General features: G+C 42.3%; 2 protein-coding genes across 2 annotated transcripts; both read right to left on the bottom strand.

The window, feature by feature from the left end:
* Positions 1-798: 798 nt before the first annotated feature.
* On the bottom strand, positions 799-21,445 carry LOC309694723 (uncharacterized protein). The gene is made up of 2 exons (XM_082514932.1): positions 18,711-21,445; positions 799-3,521 (listed from the first exon to the last, which is right to left on the bottom strand). The coding sequence occupies exons 1-2, from the start codon at positions 20,379-20,381 to the stop codon at positions 1,731-1,733; spliced, it is 3,462 nt and encodes a 1,153-aa protein (XP_082371058.1). The 5' UTR covers positions 20,382-21,445; the 3' UTR covers positions 799-1,730.
* On the bottom strand, positions 13,592-15,936 carry LOC309694560 (uncharacterized protein). The gene is made up of 2 exons (XM_082514746.1): positions 15,653-15,936; positions 13,592-14,950 (listed from the first exon to the last, which is right to left on the bottom strand). The coding sequence occupies exons 1-2, from the start codon at positions 15,900-15,902 to the stop codon at positions 14,106-14,108; spliced, it is 1,095 nt and encodes a 364-aa protein (XP_082370872.1). The 5' UTR covers positions 15,903-15,936; the 3' UTR covers positions 13,592-14,105.
* Positions 21,446-23,154: the final 1,709 nt, after the last annotated feature.

The raw sequence follows: 23,154 nt of genomic DNA, 5'->3' as shown, positions 1-23,154 counted from the left end.
TCTCCGGCTGATATACAGCAGTCTGAGCCAGTGGCGGATCTCATCATCCTGGACGACTGTTTTTAATGTTTTTAACCACGGAGATTTCTTCTGCATCATCAGTCTCTCATTGTTAAACTCTCCCAGAAACTGAAGACAGTTGTGCCATTTCCGCGCTTCTTCTTCTTCTATTGAGTAGACGGCAGACTACACATGTCCAAGGGTAATACTGTCCTCCTCAGGCCATTGGCATCAAGTCAAAGCCTTAAAGTCTGGTACTTTGCGCATGGTCATTTTTTACGAACAGCAGAATCACAAGACAAAGCGTGCCAATGTTTATACTTTTCACTGTGACTGCCAAATAGATGAAAAAGTAGATGTTAAAAAACAACTTATAGTTTTGTCATTGGGCTGGTAGAAAGCTATGAGTTTCTGTCCCTTTGTCTGACCTTAGAGACTTATTTTAAAAGGAAACATTACAATCCTTTAAAGCAAGTATTTTCACCTCTGTTCCCCCCTCTGTACTTAGCTTTTTTGTTGTCATGTCAGTAATTGTCCAGTTGATGGCTCCCTTGGATCACAAGCCTGTCTCATGAGTCCAAGTGAATATATTCTTAATAAACAGCTTTGAAGAATTTGTGACCAACTTTGTTTAATTCGGAACATCATCATCATGAGTCAAACTCACTCTTGGATCTACAAAATATTGAACAAAAACAAACATCACTGAATCATAAGGTATTTGCTCCAACTCTTAGTCCAGAAACACATGAGTGAACTAGATCAGCTGCTCCTCCAGTTCAGCTGTGCATTTATATCATTATTTATATTTGTAAAGTGGATATGCAGTTTTTCAGTACTAATATAAGCATTTTATATCATTGCTTTATTGACAGATGTTTGGTGTTCAAGGTCAGGCATCAGTTTGAAAAAAACAAACAAACACACTGAGTTGAACTTGAACTTCCTACTGACAAAAACTAAAATTGGTGCAAAAATAACCAGAAACATATAAGAAGCATCCTGGAGGTGCTGCAGACAAGATAGGACCAATAACATGTCAACAGGAAATCCTTTTTACTAATTTGTTTATTTCTTTTTAGATTTTTACTCTCCATTTTAAGCCATGATGTTTGCTGATACTGTGTTCCTACTGTTTGTTCTCATTAATAGTTCTGTTTTTAACATTCTGTGCTGAAGCTGGAGGAAATGTTTCTACAGTGTCAGATGATACAGCTCCAAACTAAATAAGTGACTAACTAACGATGCTTTAATACACTTTACTATAAATTATGATATAGTGCACTTTCTTAAAATTTCTTATTGCTCTGTAATTAATTGTTTTCTTTATAAATGTACAAATGAGAATAAAATCTGTGTGATAAAGGAAGGTCTGTAGACTTCTCTGTTAAGATCAGTGAAGAGAAACAACAACATACAAATACCTAAGAAAAATATTCAGTAAACATTTAGAAGATAGAGAAGTTTATGTTGTCATGTGGAGAAATTTTTCAAATAAAAATATCCATAAGCATTGATAGTCTCCATGGCTGAACAGACACAGGAAAGAGCTCCACCTATAAAACGTAAAAACATCAAGACAACATGTTGAAGATGTCGAGGTACTGCCCATAATGTTTGACTGACATCTGATTTATGTGCAGCACATAAATACCACAATAATGATGGAGAGAAACTAAAAGGGAACTAAAATACAGATTTAAACTTACAACAATATGAAAGACTTCAGTCTATTTCACTTTAATCAACTCAGCAGTGGTTCCATAACCATAATTATAGTAAACCATCAGTCCAGCATAGAGCGGCTGAGTGAATGTGGTCTGGACTCTGTGGAGGAGAGTCATGGTTTCAGAGACGCTGTAGAAGGACAAAATACCTGCTCTGTGATCCAGGTACACTCCTACTCTGGAGGAACGAGGACCTGAGACAGGAGTTTGGATGTTGTTGTACCGAAATGTAAAACTGTTGTTGTTACAATTTAATGACCAAGATTTGTCATTACATCCAAATTCAGATTCATCTCCTTTTCTGCTGATATTCTTGTATGCGACTGCTACATAAACTCCTCTCCCTCTCCACTCCACCTCCCAGTAACAACGTCCAGTCAGACTCTCTCTACTCAGGACCTGCAACCTGTTAGTGAATCTGTCTGGATGATCAGAATAAGACTGTTGTTGACTCATAAATGTTGCTTTTCTGTTCCCCTCTGATAATAACAGCTGTGTGTGTGCTGTGTTTGGATCCAGTGTGATTTCACATGAATATTTTAAGAATCCAGCTCTGGTCTTTGGCTCTGGTTGTGACAGTGAAACATCCACTTCAGTGACTGTCAGTGAGATGTTTGTCCGTTCCTCTCTCAGAATGTCCTGTAGTTTATCTCTGACCTCTGACACAGCTGCTGTCACATCCTCAAAGTAGCTCAGAGGACGGATATTGATGCTGGATGAGTCTGTAGACTCACTGAGTGCTGACAGTGAGGGGTAGTTGTGTAGAAACTGGATGTGATCCTCTGTGTGTGAGAGCTGCTTCAGCTCAGCATCTTTCCTCTTCAGCTCAGTGATCTCCTGCTCCAGCTTCTCCTGAAGCTCTTTGACTCGACTCACTTCAGTTTCCTGCTGGGATCTGATCTGCTGCTTCACATCAGAGCTTCTTTTCTGGATGAGATGGATCAGCTCAGTGAAGATCTTCTCACTGTGCTCCACTGTTTGATCAGCAGACTGATTGATGGCCTCCACCTCCTGTTGAAGCAGCTTCACATCTTTCTCTCTGTCCTGGATCCTCTGCTGGATGTTTTGTCGACTCACCTCCAGCTCTCTCTGCCTCTCAGTCCTTTCTGCTGCAGCTGAGACTGTGTCGTGGCCTTTATGTTCATCCACAGAGCAGAGATAACAGATACTCTGCTGATCAGTACGGCAGAACATCTTCATCACCTCATCATGACGAGAGCAGATGTTCTCCTGGAGCTTCTTGGAGGGCTCCACCAGCTTGTGTTTCTTTAATGAAACTGCAACAATATTATGAGTCTGAAGGTGTTTCTCACAGTAAGATGCCAGACAGACTAAACAGGACTTGAAGGCTTTCATTTTTCTTCCAGTGCAGACATCACAGGCCACATCTTCAGGTCCAGCATAGCAGTGATCAGCAGGAGCAGCTTGGAGTCCAGTCTTCTTCAGCTGCTCCACTAAAACTGCTAACATGGTGTTTTTCACCAGGACAGGCCTCGCTGTGAAAGTCTGTCTGCACTGAGGGCAGCTGTAGATTTTCTTCTTTTCCTCTTCATCCCAGAAGCTTTTAATACACTTCATGCAGTAGCTGTGTCCACAGGGAAGAGCCACCGGATTCTTCAGTAGATCCAAACAGATCGAACAAGAGAAGGTTTCTCGGTCTAGCTGAACTCCTTTCTGCGCCATTTCTCCTCTCAGTGTCAGTGACTGTGTAAGTTTCACTTCCTTATTATAGAAACTGGTCTGACCTCTGATCTGAACAACAAGTGTTGCTGCTGTGAATGGGGCCTGCCAGCTCTAACACACGTTGGTTACACCCATCTTCATAATGTAGATCTAAAGGGGAGGGAACACAGAACGATATGGACAGACAGGAGGTGCTGAGCTAGAGAGCAGGAAGAAGAGGAAGGGTTTTCATGCTGTGATTCATTCCAGAAAGCAGGAAGAGGCTCTGTGTTTAATTGTTTTTTGTTCAAACCTTTAACTAAATAATATAAATGTCAATAACTGGATGCCTCTCTATTCTTTTTGTTAATCTGCTAAATGAATAGTTTGTTTCTTTTAACAATTCAAATAGCAGAAATGAACAGCTGACAGCTTGTCAGACTCAGACTGTAAACCATAGAGACAGTTTATATATACATTTAGTCAGGGCAGTGCAGAGATGTTTAAAGGGGCGGGTGCTCACAGTTAAAAAGGGCACATAGAAGCAGGCTGAAGAACAACAACCCACATTCATCAAGAATCTAATATGGAATCACATCACACTACATCACTGTCATCAGGTGGGCACAATGCAAAGCAAACGTAGCCTATTTTTTACCTGATGGGTACAATGTTGCTGTTTGGGGGGTTGCTTCTGCTCTTGCTGCTGATAGTGCTGGAGGGCAGGGCTGTGTTGATCTGAGACTGTAGAGATTAAACAGTCCACAGGAGAGAGGGTAGCTGATTAAACAAGTGTTATGAGATAATAATAAAACGCAAAGATTTGTTGCCTTATGGTTCCAAGCGCCGTGACCAAACTGGGAAATAAACTAAGCTCTGCCTGTGAATCACTCTTTGCCTCTCTTCTTCCTTCCATCTCCTCATCTCATCTATCACATTCCACTTGCTGTCCATCTGAGAACGAGGCACAGTTTGCTATTGAATTCATCTATTATTTAATTATACATTTTAACAACTCTTGCACCTAATCCCCTTAGGCAGAGCAATGAAATGCACAGCTTTGGAGAACCGATCGATAGAATAGAATTCAACTTTATTGTCATTGCACATGCACAGGTACAGGGCAACGAAATGCAGTTTGCATCCATCCAGAAGTGCTTTAGTGATATAGATATATTACAATATATATTAGCAATAATATAGATATGTGAGTATATTACAGAAATGGGTCTATTATGGTATGTTATAATGTACACGGTATGATGTTGTGAATATTCTATAACTATAAGTATGTACAGGCTGTAGTGAGTACAAGCTATGTACAGGATATGAACAGGATATAAATATGAAAAACTATACAGAATATGAAATAAATAACTTTACAGAATCTGGGATATACAGCTATACAGAAATGGGAACTATGCAAGTTGTAAACAGTTGTAGGATTAAAGATTATCGAATGTACAGAATGATTATTTACACAGAGCTATACAGTAGTGCAGTTAAGATAAGTGAGGGTGTAGATAGTTTCTACAGAGGCTATATAAAGTGCTAGTGGTTGTGAGTGGTGGTTCAGTCCATGTTATTATTGTGTTTGAGGGTACAGTTGTCCATTGTGGGTGTGTGTGTATGTTCAGTCCATGAGTTTAACGTGGGTCAGATGTCAGGAGGCAGAGTTCAGGAGTCTGACAGCTGTGGGGAAGAAGCTGTTCCGGTACCTGGTGGTCTTAGTCCGGAGGCTCCTGTGGCGCCTCCCAGAGGGCAGGAGGGTGAAGAGTCCATGTGATGGGTGACTGGGGTCTTTGATGATTTTCCCAGCCCTTTTCAGACACCGCTTCCTGTAGATGTCTTTTATGGCAGGAAGTGGTGCTCCGGCGATGCGCTGGGCAGTTTTCACGACCCTCTGCAACGCCTTCCGGTCCGAGGCAGAGCAGTTCCCGTACCAGACTGTTATACAGTTGGTCAGGATGCTCTCGATGGTGCAGCAATAGAAGTTCACCAGGATGTCTGAGGACAGGTGGTTCTTCCTCAGAGTCCTCAAGAAGAAGAGGCGCTGGTGAGCCTTCTTGACCAGCTTGGAGCAGTTGGTCGTCCAGGTGAGATCCTCGGAGATGTGGACTCCCAGGAACTTGAAGCTGCTCACACGCTCCACAGCCGTCCCCTTAATGTGGATGGGTGGATGTGGGTCAGCATTCCTCCTGTAGTCCACGATGAGCCCCTTGGTCTTCTCGGTGTTAAGCAGCAGGTTGTTTGTGTCGCACCACTCAGCCAGACGATCCACCTCCTCCCTGTAGGCGGCCTCATCGTTGTCACTGATGAGGCCAATCACCGTGGTGTCATCTGCAAACTTAATGATGGTGTTGGAACCATCAGCAGGTCTGCAGTCGTGGGTGAAGAGGGAGTAGAGGAAAGGGCTCATCACACAGCCTTGTGGTACACCGGTGTTCATTGTGATGGTAGATGAGCAGCGGTTATCCAGCCGGACATGTTGGGGGCGGTTGGTCAGGAAGTCCAGTAACCATTTGCAGATGAGGGAACTGATACCCAGGTCTGTCAGTTTCCTGATGAGTTGTGAGGGGTGGATTGTATTGAATGCTGAACTGAAGTCTATAAACAGCATTCTGGCGTAGGTGTTGTTGTTGTCCAGGTGTGAGAGGACAGAGTGCATTGCGATGGAGACTGCATCCTCTGTGCTCCTGTTCCGGCGGTATGCGAATTGGTGGGGGTCCAGGGTGGGGGGGAGACAGGATTTGAAGTGTGCTAGGACCAGTCGCTCTAAGCACTTAGTGATGATGGGGGTGAGTGCTACTGGGCGGTAATCATTGAGGCAAGATGGGTTGGAGTTTTTGGGTATCGGGACGATGGAGGTGGATTTGAAGCAGGCCGGTACCACAGCGTGGGCCAAGGACAGATTGAATATGTCTGTGAGCACTCCTGCAAGCTCCCCAGAACACGCTCTGAGAACACGCCCGGGGATGCCATCAGGGCCTGCAGCCTTGTGGACATTGATCCTGCTCAGCACCGCTCCTACATCGGTGGGGGAGAGAGTCATAGGTTGGTGGTCTGGCGTCATGTCTGCTTTGGTTGTGGTTGTGGGGTTCCCTCGCTCAAAACGAGCATAAAAGTTGTTGAGCTCGTTTAGGAAGGAGACATCAGAGGATGCGGGAGAGGGTTTGGTGGTCCTGTAGTCTGTGATGGTCTGGAGTCCTTGCCACATGCGTCGGGGGTTGGAGTTGGAGAAGTGTTCTTCTACCTTCTTTTTGTAATGGTGTTTGGCTTTTTTGATGCCCTTCTTTAGATTAGCCCTGGCTGTACTGTAGGCGTGTGCATCTCCTGACCTAAAGGCAGTGTTGCGGGCCTTCAGGAGGAGACGAACATCCCGGTTCATCCAAGGCTTCTGGTTGGGGTACATGGTGATCCGTTTCTGGGTGGTGACACTGTCTGTGGTTTTGGAGATGTAATCCAGTACAGATGAGGCGTACTGGTCCAGGTCTGTGTGGGTGAACATATTCCAGTCTGTGTTTTTAAATCTGTCCTGGAGCACTGCGTCTGTCCCCTCTGGCCACACTTTAATTGTCCTCACAGCAGCTTTCACACGTTGGATGAGTGGTGAATACCGTGGTGTGAGGAACAGGGAGAGATGGTCCGATTGTCCAATGTGGGGGAGGGGTGTGGCTTTGTAGGCTCCAGCCAGGTTGGAATACACATGGTCTAAAGTCTTGTCTCCTCTGGTGTGGCAGGAGACATGTTGGTGGAATCTGGGGAGGACTGTCTTTAAGTTGGTGTGGTTGAAGTCGCCAGCAACAATAAAAGCAGCCTCGGGGTGTTTATTCTGGTGTTTGTTAATGGCTGCAGAAAGTTCTTTCATGGCCAACCTAGCATTAGCGTCGGGGGGTATATACACGGCAGTGAGTATGATCGAAGTGAATTCTCTGGGGAGATAATAAGGTCTGCATTTGACCATTAAAAACTCCGCATTAGGTGAGCAGTGACTCTCAGTAGTAGTGGAGTTCATGCACCAAGCATTGTTAATATAAATGCACAAACCTCCACCTCTGGTCTTGCCGGAGTCATCTGCTAGCCTGTCGGCTCGGTGTGTGTGGCGTCCTGCTAACTCGATAGCATTGTCCGGGCAGCTGTTGTTCAGCCATGTTTCGGTGAAAAACATGACATTTGAGTCCATAATCCGTCTGTTGTTAGTGATGGAGAGCCGTATCTCATCCATTTTGTTTGCCAGAGAACGGACATTGGCGAGAAAAATACTGGGTAAAGGCAGCCGGTGTGGTGTTAGCTTTAGCTTAGCCCGTAGCCCTCCGCGCCTACCTCGCCTTTGTTTACGATCTCGGCGCCGTCTGCGTGCACTTCCGCCCAGCCGGGGAGAGTGGGCAGCCTCCGGTGTTCTGGAGATCTCTGGGGTGAGTCGGAGATCGGCGATAAAACTGTTGGAGTTGTGAGTCCAGATGTCCAGAAGCTCTTGTCTGCTGTAGGTCAGCAACGCACAGCAATTCTGGACGAATAATCCGGTTAAAAGTAGATAAAAAAACCGCTAAATAGCAGATTCTGGAGAGACACTGAGCCTCGCGTTGTTCACGCGCCGCCATCTTGGTGATGGTCAGAATAACTGTTACCTGAGGATAGTGGGAGACCAGTGATGAAGTCCAGTGCGATATGAGACCAGGGGCATCTAGGAACGGGCGAAGGAGGCCAGCAGGAGGTGAAACCTAAACTGGAAAAAACTAACACAACACAGAACTGAAACCTAAAATGGAGATGCAGGGAGACGACACAGAATGATGCAGGAAAAAACACAGATGAACCGGCGAGGAGCACACGAGGACACATAGTATAAATACACACAGGGGGAGACATGGAATGGCAAAGACACAGCTGATCCTAATTGACTACACGAGACAGGGGAAATGTGAACAGAACACACTAACATAAGACATGGACCTTCACAATAAAACAGGAAATGCACAGAGACACGGTACAGACACTAAATAGAGGGGAACACAGAAACCAAACTCTAAGAACTAACTAAGGCTACATTCACACTGCAGGCGAAAGCGCATTAAATCCGATTTTTTTGACCCTATGCGACCCTATATCCGATCATGCTATGACAGTGTGAACGGCACAAATCCAATATTTTCAAATCTGATCTGGGTCACTTTCACATGTGGTACTGAATACTGAATCTGAATATGCAAATTAGGGGAAATTTACATCAAATTAAATGAGTAATGGCTGATTTGATGACCAAAATCAATGATGGTACTTAGAAACACATGACATTACACATTACATTTTCATGCAGTTAGAAGTTTGAACCTGCAGCTTTATTAAATGAACACCTGGTATCCAACAAGAGTTTAGTTTAAACTTTAGGAACAAAAAAGTAAGAATCAACAGAATTAAACAAAGAACCAACAGCACAGGAAAGTTTAATCTTCATGAAAAACACATGCAGTGACTTCAACGTCCACAATAACACAATGTGTTTGGGCTTATGTGTGTCAGTTTCCAGCTTTAATCTTATGTAACAAGACCTCTTTATAGGTCAATAGAGGAATGAAGTCATTGTTGAACTACAGCTTGTGTGTGTGTCACCTCCACAACCTACAACAATAAAATATGATCTTTGAGTAGTGATATGGGAGTAAAATATACCATACTGATGTGAATAGGAGGTCATCTTTTCCCTCGGCTGTTAGGGTACCTGGGTCGTTGACCCAGTGTTTTGTATTTGTGGTTTTTTGAGTCTTGTTTAATCATTATTCTGTTCTCTGTGTATCTTATGTTTCCTAGTTATCAGAATCAGAATACTTTATTAATCCTGAAGGATTAATAAAGTATTCTGATTTACTTTATTAAATCAGAATTCAAGGGCTTACGCTCTTGAATTTATTCAGTATTTGTTGTTTAGGTTGTCTTGGTTAGTATTTGGTCCCGTTCATGTCTTTGTCTCGTGTCTTCTCTCGTCCCTTGCGCTCTGTCCTTTTTGCTCTGCTGCAAACAGAAGCAGAGAAAACTGGAGCTTCTGGTCTTGGCCAGATCTCTTTTGAAAAAGACATTTTAAAGTCAATGAGACTTTTTACCAGATAAATAAATAAAGAATATAAAAGTCTTCTACTTTATGATGGAAATGTTCTTTCTGGCTCAAAATGACATCATTTATCTGAATCTGTAGAAGAAGAAACAATCTTGGAAAGTCACTTTACTCTGTGTCTCACTGGATGTTCAACGTTTTTAACAAAAGAGAAAAAGAGAAGCATTCTTTGATTTTAGTCTGTTAGCCCACAAGCTGAGTTTTTATCAGAGTCCTGCATGAGTCAGTGTTATTTCACTGAGACTGTCATGATCCAAGCCGCCAGGAACACACAGGCACAAATGTAATCTTAAAAAAAATGGGTTTTATTATACCCCAAAAAGGACAAAATGATTACAAAAATTCAAAATAACAAAAAATAAAGTTTGTAAGAACCAAGTGGGCCCATAAAAGAGGTTACCTTAACAGACCGCTACTCAAAAATCACTTAACAAAAACATAACTCAAACTGACCTGCCCAAATGAGAAACAGCTCCAGTTATATAGCAAATGAATAAACCATTATATAAACCAAAGGTGAAAACTAAAGGGATAACAGATAACCATCATTCAAGAAGAACCCCATTCCCCCTGCATGATCACAATAGATGGTCCAGTCCACTTTATTGGCTTCTGCATTTAAACCAGCTCCACCCTCAGCCTCCTCTTTCAGCCAAACCAGGAAGGACTGGAGCGGAGGTCAGGTAACTGAGAAAGAGCAGAAATATAATCAATATAACATACCTATATAAAATAACAAACAATGCAAAGCAAAGTCTATGCTAGTGATGGGCAGATGAAGCTTCGTGAAGCACTGAAGCTTTTCATCCAATTGGTTCACCCCAGCGCAAAGCTTCTTGAAGCTTCATTTGCTCTAGCAGGACACCTACTGGACGTAAAAATAATAGCTGGCATGAATTTGAAGAGTGTGGCCTTTTGCACACAGCCTGTAAATGTCAACAACAAAAGGAGTGTGTAAAACATGTATATTGTAGTGATGGCAGTATACTGTGTATATTTATACTGGCAGTATGGAAAATGATTATTTGGAAATGCTTAAAATGCAAATGATCATTTACTGTGAGGTGAGGTGTGGTTGGGGTGTGGACAGTGGTTGTGCGGTTGTAACGTTGAGGTATGGACAGCTACACAGTCCTGCCTGTTCACATTTTATTCTGTAAAAACTAAATTTTCACTGCTTTTATGACCTTTTTAGTGGGGAGAACATAGCTAGGATTTAATGATTTAACACATCTTTTGAATCCTTTGTCCTCCACAATGCTAAATGGCTGGGAGTCCTCAATCACCATGCTGACCAGGTCTTCATCTATTTGAGATTGTTCTCCTGAGGAAAGACAATAAAGACAAAGCACAAATATAAATATCACACATGTAACTTATTACAGTTGTATAATATTGTTATATCATTTAGTAACATTACTGCATGCTATATTATCATGGCATTTGATGGCTCACCTGGTCTTGCTCCACAATCGGTGTTCCCCTTATTCTCATGCAAAGCTCTGTAGTGCCTAAGCATGGATGAGGTGTTGTTGTTATATCCCAGCTCCCTGGCACATAGCAAACACTTCACCTTGTACAAAAGTCAAGACAGCTCAACATAAATTGTATTGCAGCATCAGTATTATGAAAATACATCTTCTGTAGAAATTTACATACCTTGTTGGGAGGAATAAAATCACAATGTTCCCACACAGGGGAGGACATCCTCCTCTTCTTAGCTGGCTCCATTCTCTCCTGACTTTCTCTCCTCACTCTCATAAACCTCCAAACTGTCTCCAAACTCTCACTAACCGCAACTCTCCATCAAACACCCACATTTTGAATGAAGTCTGAGGGTTTATATCGCTGTCATATCTCGCGGCAAAGTTCGAACCACTTCATGAACCAGTCACGTGGTACAGCCGGGCAGCGAGGCTTCGGACGTCATCATTTTCAGCTCCTCCCATAAATGAAGCAAGCCTCGATACGCGCATCGCGGAAACGCCCCCTCAATTACCCGACACACGCTCCGAAGCCTCGATACAGAACGTCACATCACTACAGGTAACCTCAAAACGTCAAATTAGTTAACTTGTGATCACAGAAACCTTAAAGCATAACGTAAACATAAGACAAAAGACCAAATGAATATTACTAAGTGTCTCAGTTGTGTGGTTGCATGCACCCATCACAGTGACCATCACAGTTTTACACACCTGTTCTGTATGACTTTGTCTCAGGTTTGCGGTGATATCCAGCACTCTGAGCTGATGGCAGATCTGGTCAGTCCACAGTAGCTTCAACCACTAAATTATCTCTAACACATCACCAAACCAAAGTCTTCCTGCTAAGAGTACATCAAAGGTGAAAAGCGAGCCTAGAATGTCATCATTTCTGCTCTCCTCTTTCTTCTTCTTCTACTTCTGGACCGCACACATCTGTCGCTGCCCTACTCAGGTCGATCTAATGAAAATCAGCCAGAAATAATAATCAGAAATCCAAATGTAGAATTTATAGTTCCCCATTGATGCAATTTGGTTATTAAATTTAAGAAGCAGTCTGTAATGCTCACCCCAGCATAGTTGAAGCAGATCATCAAAGCATGCTGAACACTTTCTACCATTCCACATGTGCATTTTCTATCCAGGTACTCAACAGCACCAAACCATAATTGTGAATCCATGGCTTTGATCTGGTGAAAATCACCCTACCCCTACTGTTCATCTTTACACACAACAGATGGTGTTTCTGTATCTTAATATATGACTGAATGAAAAGTAATGACAACCGTTATTTTCAATCTTCCATTGCTTCTACCTGTTGTTTCTCTGTATTATTGTCGGATCTTTACCTTCAAATAAAGTGCCTTCAATATAAACTGCCTTGAGGTAACTTGTTGTAATTTGGTGTTTTATTAAGAAAATTGAACTATTGTGGCAGAAAAGTTGGATGCAAACCAAGACTAAAAGTCCTCAGGCAGGAGTCATAGCTGGGCTTTAGCATCTGGGTCACCCACTTTACCCAGGGAGCTAAACCAGCATCTCCAACAGGTGATTTGTTTGTCTGGCAGTTTCAGGCTGGGAAAGCTTGTTAAACTTTAACAAAACATTATTTGGCACCAACGTGAATGATTTGGGTCATGTTTATCACGTCTGAGTCAGGGAGCAAAGGTCACCTCCTTTATGCAGGATTTCACCTTATGCCAACAGGGGGAAAAAATCACGAGTTCTTAAACAAGCTGTAGGTCATGTTACTACACACATTTCAATATGTAAGCATTTCATCATGTTTTAGAGTCTCAGAGTTATTTCAGCCTCATCTTCACATATTTTCACAAATATTCACATTATCTCCGAGATCCAGTTGTGAAATTTTTTCCCTCAGTGTAACCGATTGCAACACAACAAATGACTGACCAGTGATTAGTGTTTTACAGTGATTACGACAGAAAGCCTGTTTCTGCCACTGCTGCCAAGCATTTGCTCTTTTCAGCTTGTTCAATTGTGGAGGTTTTTACATTCTTTACCTTACAATATAAAGCACCTTGAGGCAACTGTTGTTTTTTTGGCACTATATATAAATATAAATGAATTGAACTGGTAGCAACTTTATGAATGAGAAAATGAAAACAAGTGTCAGTCAGCTGGTTCATGTCCAGCAGGTGGGGAGGAATCAGTGAGTCTGTTACTCCAGTTACTTACTGAGAGGTAAAGTTAAAGAAAACGAGTTTCCTTCATCGCACTAAACCTGCCCACTAAACATGACCCTGAATGAACCCATATGTAAAGGACTGTAGGTTTTAAGCAGGCTCAGGTAATGGCAACACAATAGATGAGGAAAGTGGGGGAACTCTGACGACATCTAGTGGACATCTTGAAGATGACGGGTCTGAACAGAGAGCAATGCAGGTCTGTGGAGAAGATTGCAGCACACTGTGAAATATGAACTATGAATAATATCTACATCTGTAATGATGTAATCAAAATAGGCTCCATGTAGTTCAAGTTCTGTTACTGTACTTATGAAGCAAACTGCACACACAGAGTTGGCAAACATTGAGTTTACTTGCATTTAGGCAAAATGATATAAACACTTATCATGAGCCAATATAGCACATTTAACTGCTTTTATTTAGCAGGGATTACACAATACACAAAATTAGTCACAAACATTTTTAATCAAATCTTGCAACATGTTGCTAAGAATAACCAGGACAACCAGGTCAAAGCCATACTGAAGTATAACCTTCATTAACATAAATCACAAAGAAAACATATTTAAATAAAAATTGTATACTTGTCTTGAACTTTTTTTTAAATCTTTAGTCCTGTGTATCAAAACTTATTTATTGGCTGATAAAAAGGAATCACATCATGGTTGTTACAAGGAACAAGTGATGAAAAACTCATTTTCATGTTTGTTTTCTTCTATACTGAAGAAGAAATACAAGTTTCTGTGGTAAATATTAAAAGAGCATCCATGTTCAATAAATATTTGTGTCACCTTTAAAGACCAATAAAAAAAAAATCAAACTTAGAGAAACATAAAGTCAGGGCTGGAACAAACAACATAGAGTGCCCTTCACTGCTGTGGACAGGAAATGTACCGTGACTTGGAGCATGAGGTCATTTTCTACCTCGGGTGCTGCAGTGATTTGGTTTGTCACTCAGGTGGATCCTTAGATGAAAATTCAGTCCTGATTTCCAACTGAATCTTTCCCCACAGGAGCTACAAATATATGGTTTCTCACCTGTGTGGATCCTTCTGTGACTTTTCATAGTCGACAAGTCTCTAAACTCTTTCCTACAGACGTTGCAAGAATACGCTTTCTCACCGGTGTGGATTCTCAAATGAGTTTCTAGTCCTGATTTCTTACCAAATCTTTTCCCACAGGTGATGCAAAAATACGGCTTCTCGCCTGTGTGGATCCTTACGTGAGTTTCCAATCCTGATTTCCAAATGAATCTTTTCCCACAGGTGCTACAAGAATGTGGCTTCTCACTTGTGTGAACTCTCATGTGTCTCGTCAGGTTGGATTTACACTGAAAAGTTTTTCCACAAGTGTCACAGCTTACAGATTTTTTACTTGTATCAGTTTCACTCTGAGACTTATCTGTTCGGTTTTTGTGACGTCTCCTTTTCTTCAGCTCCGCATTTCTAGTTGATCCCGAGTCCACATGCTGGTTTTCTTCCTGTTCCTCAAGCTCTGGTTCAGGAAAGTTAAGAGCAAGGAGCTGGTCATCGTTTGGTTCTGATTCACTGAGGTCACTTTCCTCAAAACTAGAAGTCACCATAAAACTATTGATCTCCTGCTTCAGTACAATCTCCTCCAGCTCCTGACTGGTGCAGAGTTCCTCCTGTTCCTCTTTAATCTGTGGAGGATCTGGGTCCTCCTGGTCCAGACTTGAGTTCCTCTCCTGCTGATTGGCGACAAACTCCTCCTCCTTACAGGCAGTTTGCTGGTGGAGGTCTAAACGAACAATAAAAAAAATGTAATTATAGAAAAACACTTCTGAGAAGATAAAGTTTTAGTTAAAGTCTGTAATGAGGGCATGTTGCTCACATTTGCAGGTGAAATTAAAAGTGTGTAAAAATGAAGTTATTTGTGCACTCTGATGCAAATGAGAACTTGAGTTCTGACATTTTTCAGCAACATTAAGAGTAAAAAAAACCTTTCAAACAAAAAAGAACTCACTTATTACTGACTGACTGATGATCTATTTTGGAGTTGATCTCGAAACTGATCTACATCTTGATATTTTTCAAAATAATCTTCACTATTGGGGGTGGCTGTAGCTCAGGCGGTAGAGCAGATCATCTACTGATCGGTTCGATTCCCGGCTTCACCTAGTCTGCATTTCAAATATCCTTGGGCAAGATACTAACTCCAAGTTGCCTCAAGTTGCTCTTTGATCTGTGGAATGTGTGTCTGAATGTTGGTAGAAAGCACTAAGAAAAATGTGCTTGTGCGAATGGGAGTGAGTGGGTGAATGCACAAGTTTTGTAAAGCGCTTTGAGTGCTCAAGATTGAGTAGAAAAGCGCTATATAAGAACCAGTCCATTTAAAACTCCCTGTCATGTTTTCACGAATACACATTAAATAGATCTGACTGATACAAACTGTAGGTTTAATATTAATGTTAACACTTCAGAAAAGCGATTACAGTTTTACCGCTGGTCTGTAAATCTTTCTCAGGTTTCCAGATGTTATGCAGCTGTCTGAGCCGCTCTTCCCCGCTCCAGACGACGATGCCTTCATCCTCGTGTTTCACTACAAGCTGTTCTCCCTCTTGACTGATGCAGAGTTCCTCCTGTTCCTCTTTGATCTGTGGGGGATCTGTGTCCTCCTGGTCCAGATTGAAGTTCCTCTCCTGCTTCCAGACCTGCTGGCCAGCCAGATCTTCCTCCTCCTTACACTTCATGTTGATGTGGGACTTGAGGAACAAAGTAAAAAGAAAAAGATTAGACAGGTAAAGGTGCAGCCTCAGTCAGCAGGGCTGTACACTGTGAGCATGTTGCTCACATATGTGAGAGAGGTTTGTACAAATGTTTCAGAAGCACCATGTGACTCCCTCTCTTTGTTGGAAAGTCTTATTAATTCACTTTATAACTATTACTTTGAAGATAAATTTCTACCATCACAAAAATATTATGACCTCTTTAAAAACAAACAACGGCAACTACATGACTTAAATTCCATGTTTAGATGAAGGTAATGGTCAATGCCTTTTGACAGGGGAAAAACCTCCACACAGAAGAATCTTACTTGGCTGAATCATAAATTATTCACCATGATTAAAACTGCAGATGAGCAATAATCTGCATTTTATTTTAGCCAAAGAGGAATGTTTCTGTTTGTCTGTGATCTGACTTTTTCTGCTGGGTCCAAATTTCATTTTATCCTGTGTAAGTTTGTTTCTCTTCCTGTTAACTAGCAAAGTCAAAATCACCTTGATTAATTTAACTTTAATTCAATTATAAATGTAATCATTTTATTGAACAATTAATTTCATTTCAATGAAAAACAATTACTTAAAAGAAAGAGATTAAGTTGGAGAGAGACATGTGGCCATCTTTTAGTGAGTTAGACCCTGATTAAGGGCTATTTTTAAAAGTAAAGCCCATCTCTCAAAGTCCCTGCCGGCCTGCCTCCACCTCGGGAAGTCTGTGGGTGCAGACGGAGGTGAGGAGCACCACAGGCGGCAGAGAACTGTCTGTAGCCCCGGAGTGAGGCGTCGTGAACCGAAGCAGACAGCGAACTGTGGCACAGTGCAGAAAACCGAAGCTTTCCCTCCCTGTTTGGTTTTGATGTGTCTCATGAAAGTCTATTGTTAAAAGTTGACCTTTAAAAAAAACGGACGCACTTGTTTGATTAGCTGCTCTCTGATTTTAGCCTGTTAGCTTACAGACTGAGCTCAGATCGTTCCTGTGTTAGTTCATTGAGAACATCACAGTTTTACATACCTGCTGCGTGACTTCATCTCGGGTCTCCGGCTGATATACAGCAGTCTGAGCCAGTGGCGGATCTCATCATCCTGGACGACTGTTTTTAATGTTTTTAACCACGGAGATTTCTTCTGCATCATCAGTCTCTCATTGTTAAACTCTCCCAGAAACTGAAGACAGTTGTGCCATTTCCGCGCTTCTTCTTCTTCTATTGAGTAGACGGCAGACTACACATGTCCAAGGGTAATACTGTCCTCCTCAGGCCATTGGCATCAAGTCAAAGCCTTAAAGTCTGGTACTTTGCGCATGGTCATTTTTTACGAACAGCAGAATCACAAGACAAAGCGTGCCAATGTTTATACTTTTCACTGTGACTGCCAAATAGATGAAAAAGTAGATGTTAAAAAACAACTTATAGTTTTGTCATTGGGCTGGTAGAAAGCTATGAGTTTCTGTCCCTTTGTCTGACCTTAGAGACTTATTTTAAAAGGAAACATTACAATCCTTTAAAGCAAGTATTTTCACCTCTGTTCCCCCCTCTGTACTTAGCTTTTTTGTTGTCATGTCAGTAATTGTCCAGTTGATGGCTCCCTTGGATCACAAGCCTGTCTCATGAGTCCAAGTGAATATATTCTTAATAAACAGCTTTGAAGAATTTGTGACCAACTTTGTTTAATTCGGAACATCATCATCATGAGTCAAACTCACTCTTGGATCTACAAAATATTTAACAAAAACAAACATCACTGAATCATAAGGTATTTGCTCCAACTCTTAGTCCAGAAACACATGAGTGAACTAGATCAGCTGCTCCTCCAGTTCAGCTGTGGATTTATATCATTATTTATATTTGTAAAGTGGATATGCAGTTTTTCAGTACTAATATAAGCATTTTATATCATTGCTTTATTGACAGATGTTTGGTGTTCAAGGTCAGGCATCAGTTTGAAAAAAAAAAACAAACAAACACACTGAGTTGAACTTGAACTTCCTACTGACAAAAACTAAAATTGGTGCAAAAATAACCAGAAACATATAAGAAGCATCCTGGAGGTGCTGCAGACAAGATAGGACCAATAACATGTCAACAGGAAATCCTTTTTACTAATTTGTTTATTTCTTTTTAGATTTTTACTCTCCATTTTAAGCCATGATGTTTGCTGATACTGTGTTCCTACTGTTTGTTCTCATTAATAGTTCTGTTTTTAACATTCTGTGCTGAAGCTGGAGGAAATGTTTCTACAGTGTCAGATGATACAGCTCCAAACTAAATAAGTGACTAACTAACGATGCTTTAATACACTTTACTATAAATTATGATATAGTGCACTTTCTTAAAATTTCTTATTGCTCTGTAATTAATTGTTTTCTTTATAAATGTACAAATGAGAATAAAATCTGTGTGATAAAGGAAGGTCTGTAGACTTCTCTGTTAAGATCAGTGAAGAGAAACAACAACATACAAATACCTAAGAAAAATATTCAGTAAACATTTAGAAGATAGAGAAGTTTATGTTGTCATGTGGAGAAATTTTTCAAATAAAAATATCCATAAGCATTGATAGTCTCCATGGCTGAACAGACACAGGAAAGAGCTCCACCTATAAAACGTAAAAACATCAAGACAACATGTTGAAGATGTCGAGGTACTGCCCATAATGTTTGACTGACATCTGATTTATGTGCAGCACATAAATACCACAATAATGATGGAGAGAAACTAAAAGGGAACTAAAATACAGATTTAAACTTACAACAATATGAAAGACTTCAGTCTATTTCACTTTAATCAACTCAGCTGTGGCTCCATAATCATCGTAAAGCATCAGTCCAGCATAGAGCGGCTGAGTGAATGTGGTCTGGACTCTGTGGAGGAGAGTCATGGTTTCAGAGACGCTGTAGAAGGACAAAATACCTGCTCTGTGATCCAGGTACACTCCTACTCTGGAGGAACGAGGACCTGAGACAGGAGTGTGGATGTTGTTGTACCAAAATGTATATCTGTTGTTGTAACACTCTAATGACCAAGATTTGTCATTATGTCCAAATAAACATTCATTACCACCTCCTTTTCTGCTGATATTCTTGTATGCGACTGCTACACAAACTCCTCTCCCTCTCCACTCCACCTCCCAGTAACAACGTCCAGTCAGACTTTCTCTACTCAGGACCTGACACCACCAAGTGAATCTGTCTGGATGATCAGAATAAGACTGTTGTTGATTCATAAATGTTACTTTTCTGTTCCCCTCTGATAATAACAGCAGTTTGTTTGCTGTGTTTGGATCCAGTGTGATTTCACATGAATATTTTAAGAATCCAGCTCTGGTCTTTGGCTCTGGTGGATCTGACAGTAAAACATCCACTTCAGTGACTGTCAGTGAGATGTTTGTCCATTCCTCTCTCAGAATGTCCTGTAGTTTATCTCTGACCTCTGACACAGCTGCTGTCACATCCTCAAAGTAGCTCAGAGGACGGATATTGATGCTGGATGAGTCTGTAGACTCACTGAGTGCTGACAGTGAGGGGTAGTTGTGTAGAAACTGGATGTGATCCTCTGTGTGTGAGAGCTGCTTCAGCTCAGCATCTTTCCTCTTCAGCTCAGTGATCTCCTGCTCCAGCTTCTCCTGAAGCTCTTTGACTCGACTCACTTCAGTTTCCTGCTGGGATCTGATCTGCTGCTTCACATCAGAGCTTCTTTTCTGGATGAGATGGATCAGCTCAGTGAAGATCTTCTCACTGTGCTCCACTGTTTGATCAGCAGACTGATTGATGGCCTCCACCTCCTGTTGAAGCAGCTTCACATCTTTCTCTCTGTCCTGGATTCTCTGCTGGATGTTTTGTCGACTCACCTCCAGCTCTCTCTGCCTCTCAGTCCTTTCTGCTGCAGCTGAGACTGTGTCGTGGCCTTTATGTTCATCCACAGGGCAGAGATAACAGATACTCTGCTGATCAGTACGGCAGAACATCTTCATCACCTCATCATGACGAGAGCAGATGTTCTCCTGGAGCTTCTTGGAGGGCTCCACCAGCTTGTGTTTCTTTAATGGAGCCACATCATAATGAGGCTGAAGGTGTTTCTCACAGTAAGATGCCAGACAGACTAAACAGGACCTGAAGGCTTTCATTTTTCTTCCAGTGCAGACATCACAGGCCACATCTTCAGGTCCAGCATAGCAGTGATCAGCAGGAGCAGCTTGGAGTCCAGTCTTCTTCAGCTCCTCCACTAAAACTGCTAACATGGTGTTTTTCTCCAGGACAGGCCTCGGTGTGAAAGTCTGTCTGCACTGAGGGCAGCTGTAGACTTTCTTCTTTTCCTCTTCATCCCAGAAGCTTTCAATACAGTTCATGCAGTAGCTGTGTCCACAGGGAAGAGCCACCGGATTCTTCAGTAGATCCAAACAGATCGAACAAGAGAAGGTTTCTCGGTCCAGCTGAACACTTTTCTGCGCCATTTCACCCAACAGTGTCAGTGACTGTGTGAGTTTCACTTCCTCAGAACTGAAACTGCTCTGATCTAAACAACATAGGTTTCTGTAGCGAATGGGATCTGTCAGCTCTTATACGTCACCACATGTTGGTTGCACCCATCTTCAAACTGCAGATCAGAAGGGGAGGGAACAAGGGAACATGTGGACAGAGAGGAGGTGCTGAGTTAGAGAGCAGGAAGAGGGAGGGTTATCAGACACTAATTCAATCCTGGAACATGTGAGCCTGTGAGTTTTTCATTTAAAAATAGCACTGCTCAGCCTTTAAAGTTGTTAAATAAACTTAACATTTAAAAGACAATCTTTTTATGTAAATTAGTTTAAATTATCATTTTAGTCATTACAGGATATCAAATACTGCAGCTGAACTAAGAAATTGTTGTAGAAAAAAGCAATAAAAGGTCGTTCCCCCTCTGTCCCCTCCTGGTCACCTGTGCCTCAATTTTATGAGATGAGATGGATCAGCTCAGTGAAGATCTTCTCACTGTGCTCACTGTTTTATCAGCAGACTGATTTTATTCCACAACCTAGACATCCACATTACTCACACTCTCATAACACATACATATAGGGCCTTGGGATCGGGCATGTTATACGGTGTCCAGAGGACAGTCTTTGTATTCAACCTCACCTCTGGCGCCGGTGCCCACCTCTCAGTTTTAAATGCATGTAGACATTGAGGGTTCTCAGGAGGGGCCGTGCTGTACAGTACATGTACAGTGTCCATTTGTGTCTGTATCCAGGTTGGATGAGCGCCGAGTATTTGTATATGTGTGCATGAGGGTGGGAATGCATGTTTAGGTCTGTGTGCGCCTATTCGTCTGTGTCTATATGTCAGCTCGGGTCTTACACTCCACCCCCTTGGAACATCTCAGGCCCTCCAAGGTATGGAGGCTTATTTCCCCTCACCACACTCCCTGCTGGTGGCTGATGCCCTCAGACATCGGTGCGTTCTTGGTGTCCAGGGCTGGGCGCTCAGGTCTGTACCAGCTCACTCCCCGGTACGGCTGCTTGGTGGGGCCTGGTGCCTGTGGCTCGGTCGGGCCCCTTGCGGGGGCTCGATTCACTCTGGCACAGCTGACTGCCGGCAGAGCCTGCGTGTACGTCACTGCCGCCCCCTCTGGCTTCTGCTCTGTGACTGTTGGGTGACCCCTCATCTGGGGTTCTCCTCAGCTCTTCCCAGGAAGGTGGCACGGTTGCCCCTCCGGTGGTCCTCTTTGGGCGCTCGCACTCTGGGGGCCTCTGGATGTCTGGGGCCTGGATCTCCTCCATGCCTGCTTCATGCCCTGGGGGACGAGGCTGTGGCTCCCCACACCTTCTAGCAGATCGTTACATGGAGAAGCCTTTTGAATAGACGAGCACTCATCCACACAGGTGTTCACACACACAAGCTACACCTTTCTTGGCTGCTACCTCAAACCACATTATGCGATGTCAATCTTGCGTGCTGCACAATCACATTCAGTATTTAATATTTACTGTTATTTACACTTAGCTAGATTATTGCAATGGTGTTGTGTTATTATGTTGCTCTCTTTTTTGCTTGTTTTCTCTTATTTTCTTCTCTCAACAGGTGACCTGGGAGATATTTTTTAAGTGCCCTTTCTCACTGTCCCTCTTCCCCTTTTCTTTCTTTCTTTCTTTCTTTCTTTCTTTCTTTCTTTCTTTCTTCCTTCCTTCCTTCCTTCCTATCCCCCAGTCATGTCTGTCCTATCTGTAACAACTGAAAATAAATTAAAATAAATAAATAATAACAAAGGTTGATCAAATAGACCAATATGGCAAGGCCGTGATGGTCCATTTGGTAAATTAAGTTAGTTGGGCATCTTTTTTGGCCTTCAGACAATAATTCTGATGGCTAAAAAACAAGAAAGAAAGAAAGAAAGAAAAAGTAATAAAAATGTATCTAAAACATCTTTTAAGATGAACCTTTTTATGATTGAGTAAAAAAAATGCTAAAATTCGAGTGCAGTGTTGAGTAAAATGGTTTTATTAAAATTTAATTGACCCTTTGAAATTATTTGTTGGAAGTCTTAAATCCCACTGAACAGGGGAAGAGAAAGAGACAGAGACACAAAGATAGCAACACAGAGGTAAATAAACATGGAGACAAGACACTGAGAATAAGACAGAAGGGGAAATGCCCAAAGTCTCATATCTCTGACAAGTTAAGTCACTTTTATTCATAAAAAAACCCAGAACTTAAATATAATTATAAACCCCACATAAAAAATCTTTAAGAAGGGGGAACGGAGGGTGTGTTCCAACTACAGGGGGATCACACTCCTCAGCCTCCCTGGGAAAGTCTATGCCAGGGTGCTGGAAAGGAGAGTTCGTCCGCTAGTCGAACCTCGGATACAGGAGGAACAATGCGGTTTTCGTCCTGGTCGCGGAACACTGGACCAGCTCTTTATCCTCTCGAGGATACTTGAGGGTGCATGGGAGTTTGCCCAACCAGTCTACATGTGTTTTGTGGACTTGGAGAAGGCATTCGACCGTGTCCCTCGGGGTGTCCTGTGGGAGGTGTTGCGGGAGTATGGGGTGTCTGGCCCCTTGCTACGGGCCATTCGATCCCTATACAACCGTTGCAAGAGCTTGGTTCGCATTGCCGGCAATAAGTCGGACTCGTTCCCGGTGGGTGATGGGCTCCGCCAGGGTTGCCCTTTGTCTCCGGTTCTGTTCATAACTTTTATGGACAGGATTTCTAGGCGCAGCCAAGTGGCGGAGGGCTTTCGCTTCG

This window comes from Aulonocara stuartgranti (assembly GCF_965226115.1).
Source record: "Aulonocara stuartgranti genome assembly, chromosome: 18".
Taxonomy (NCBI): Eukaryota; Metazoa; Chordata; class Actinopteri; order Cichliformes; family Cichlidae; genus Aulonocara; species Aulonocara stuartgranti.
The sequence above is the reverse complement of the archived record's forward strand: the minus strand, read 5'-3'. Positions and strand labels throughout refer to the sequence as shown.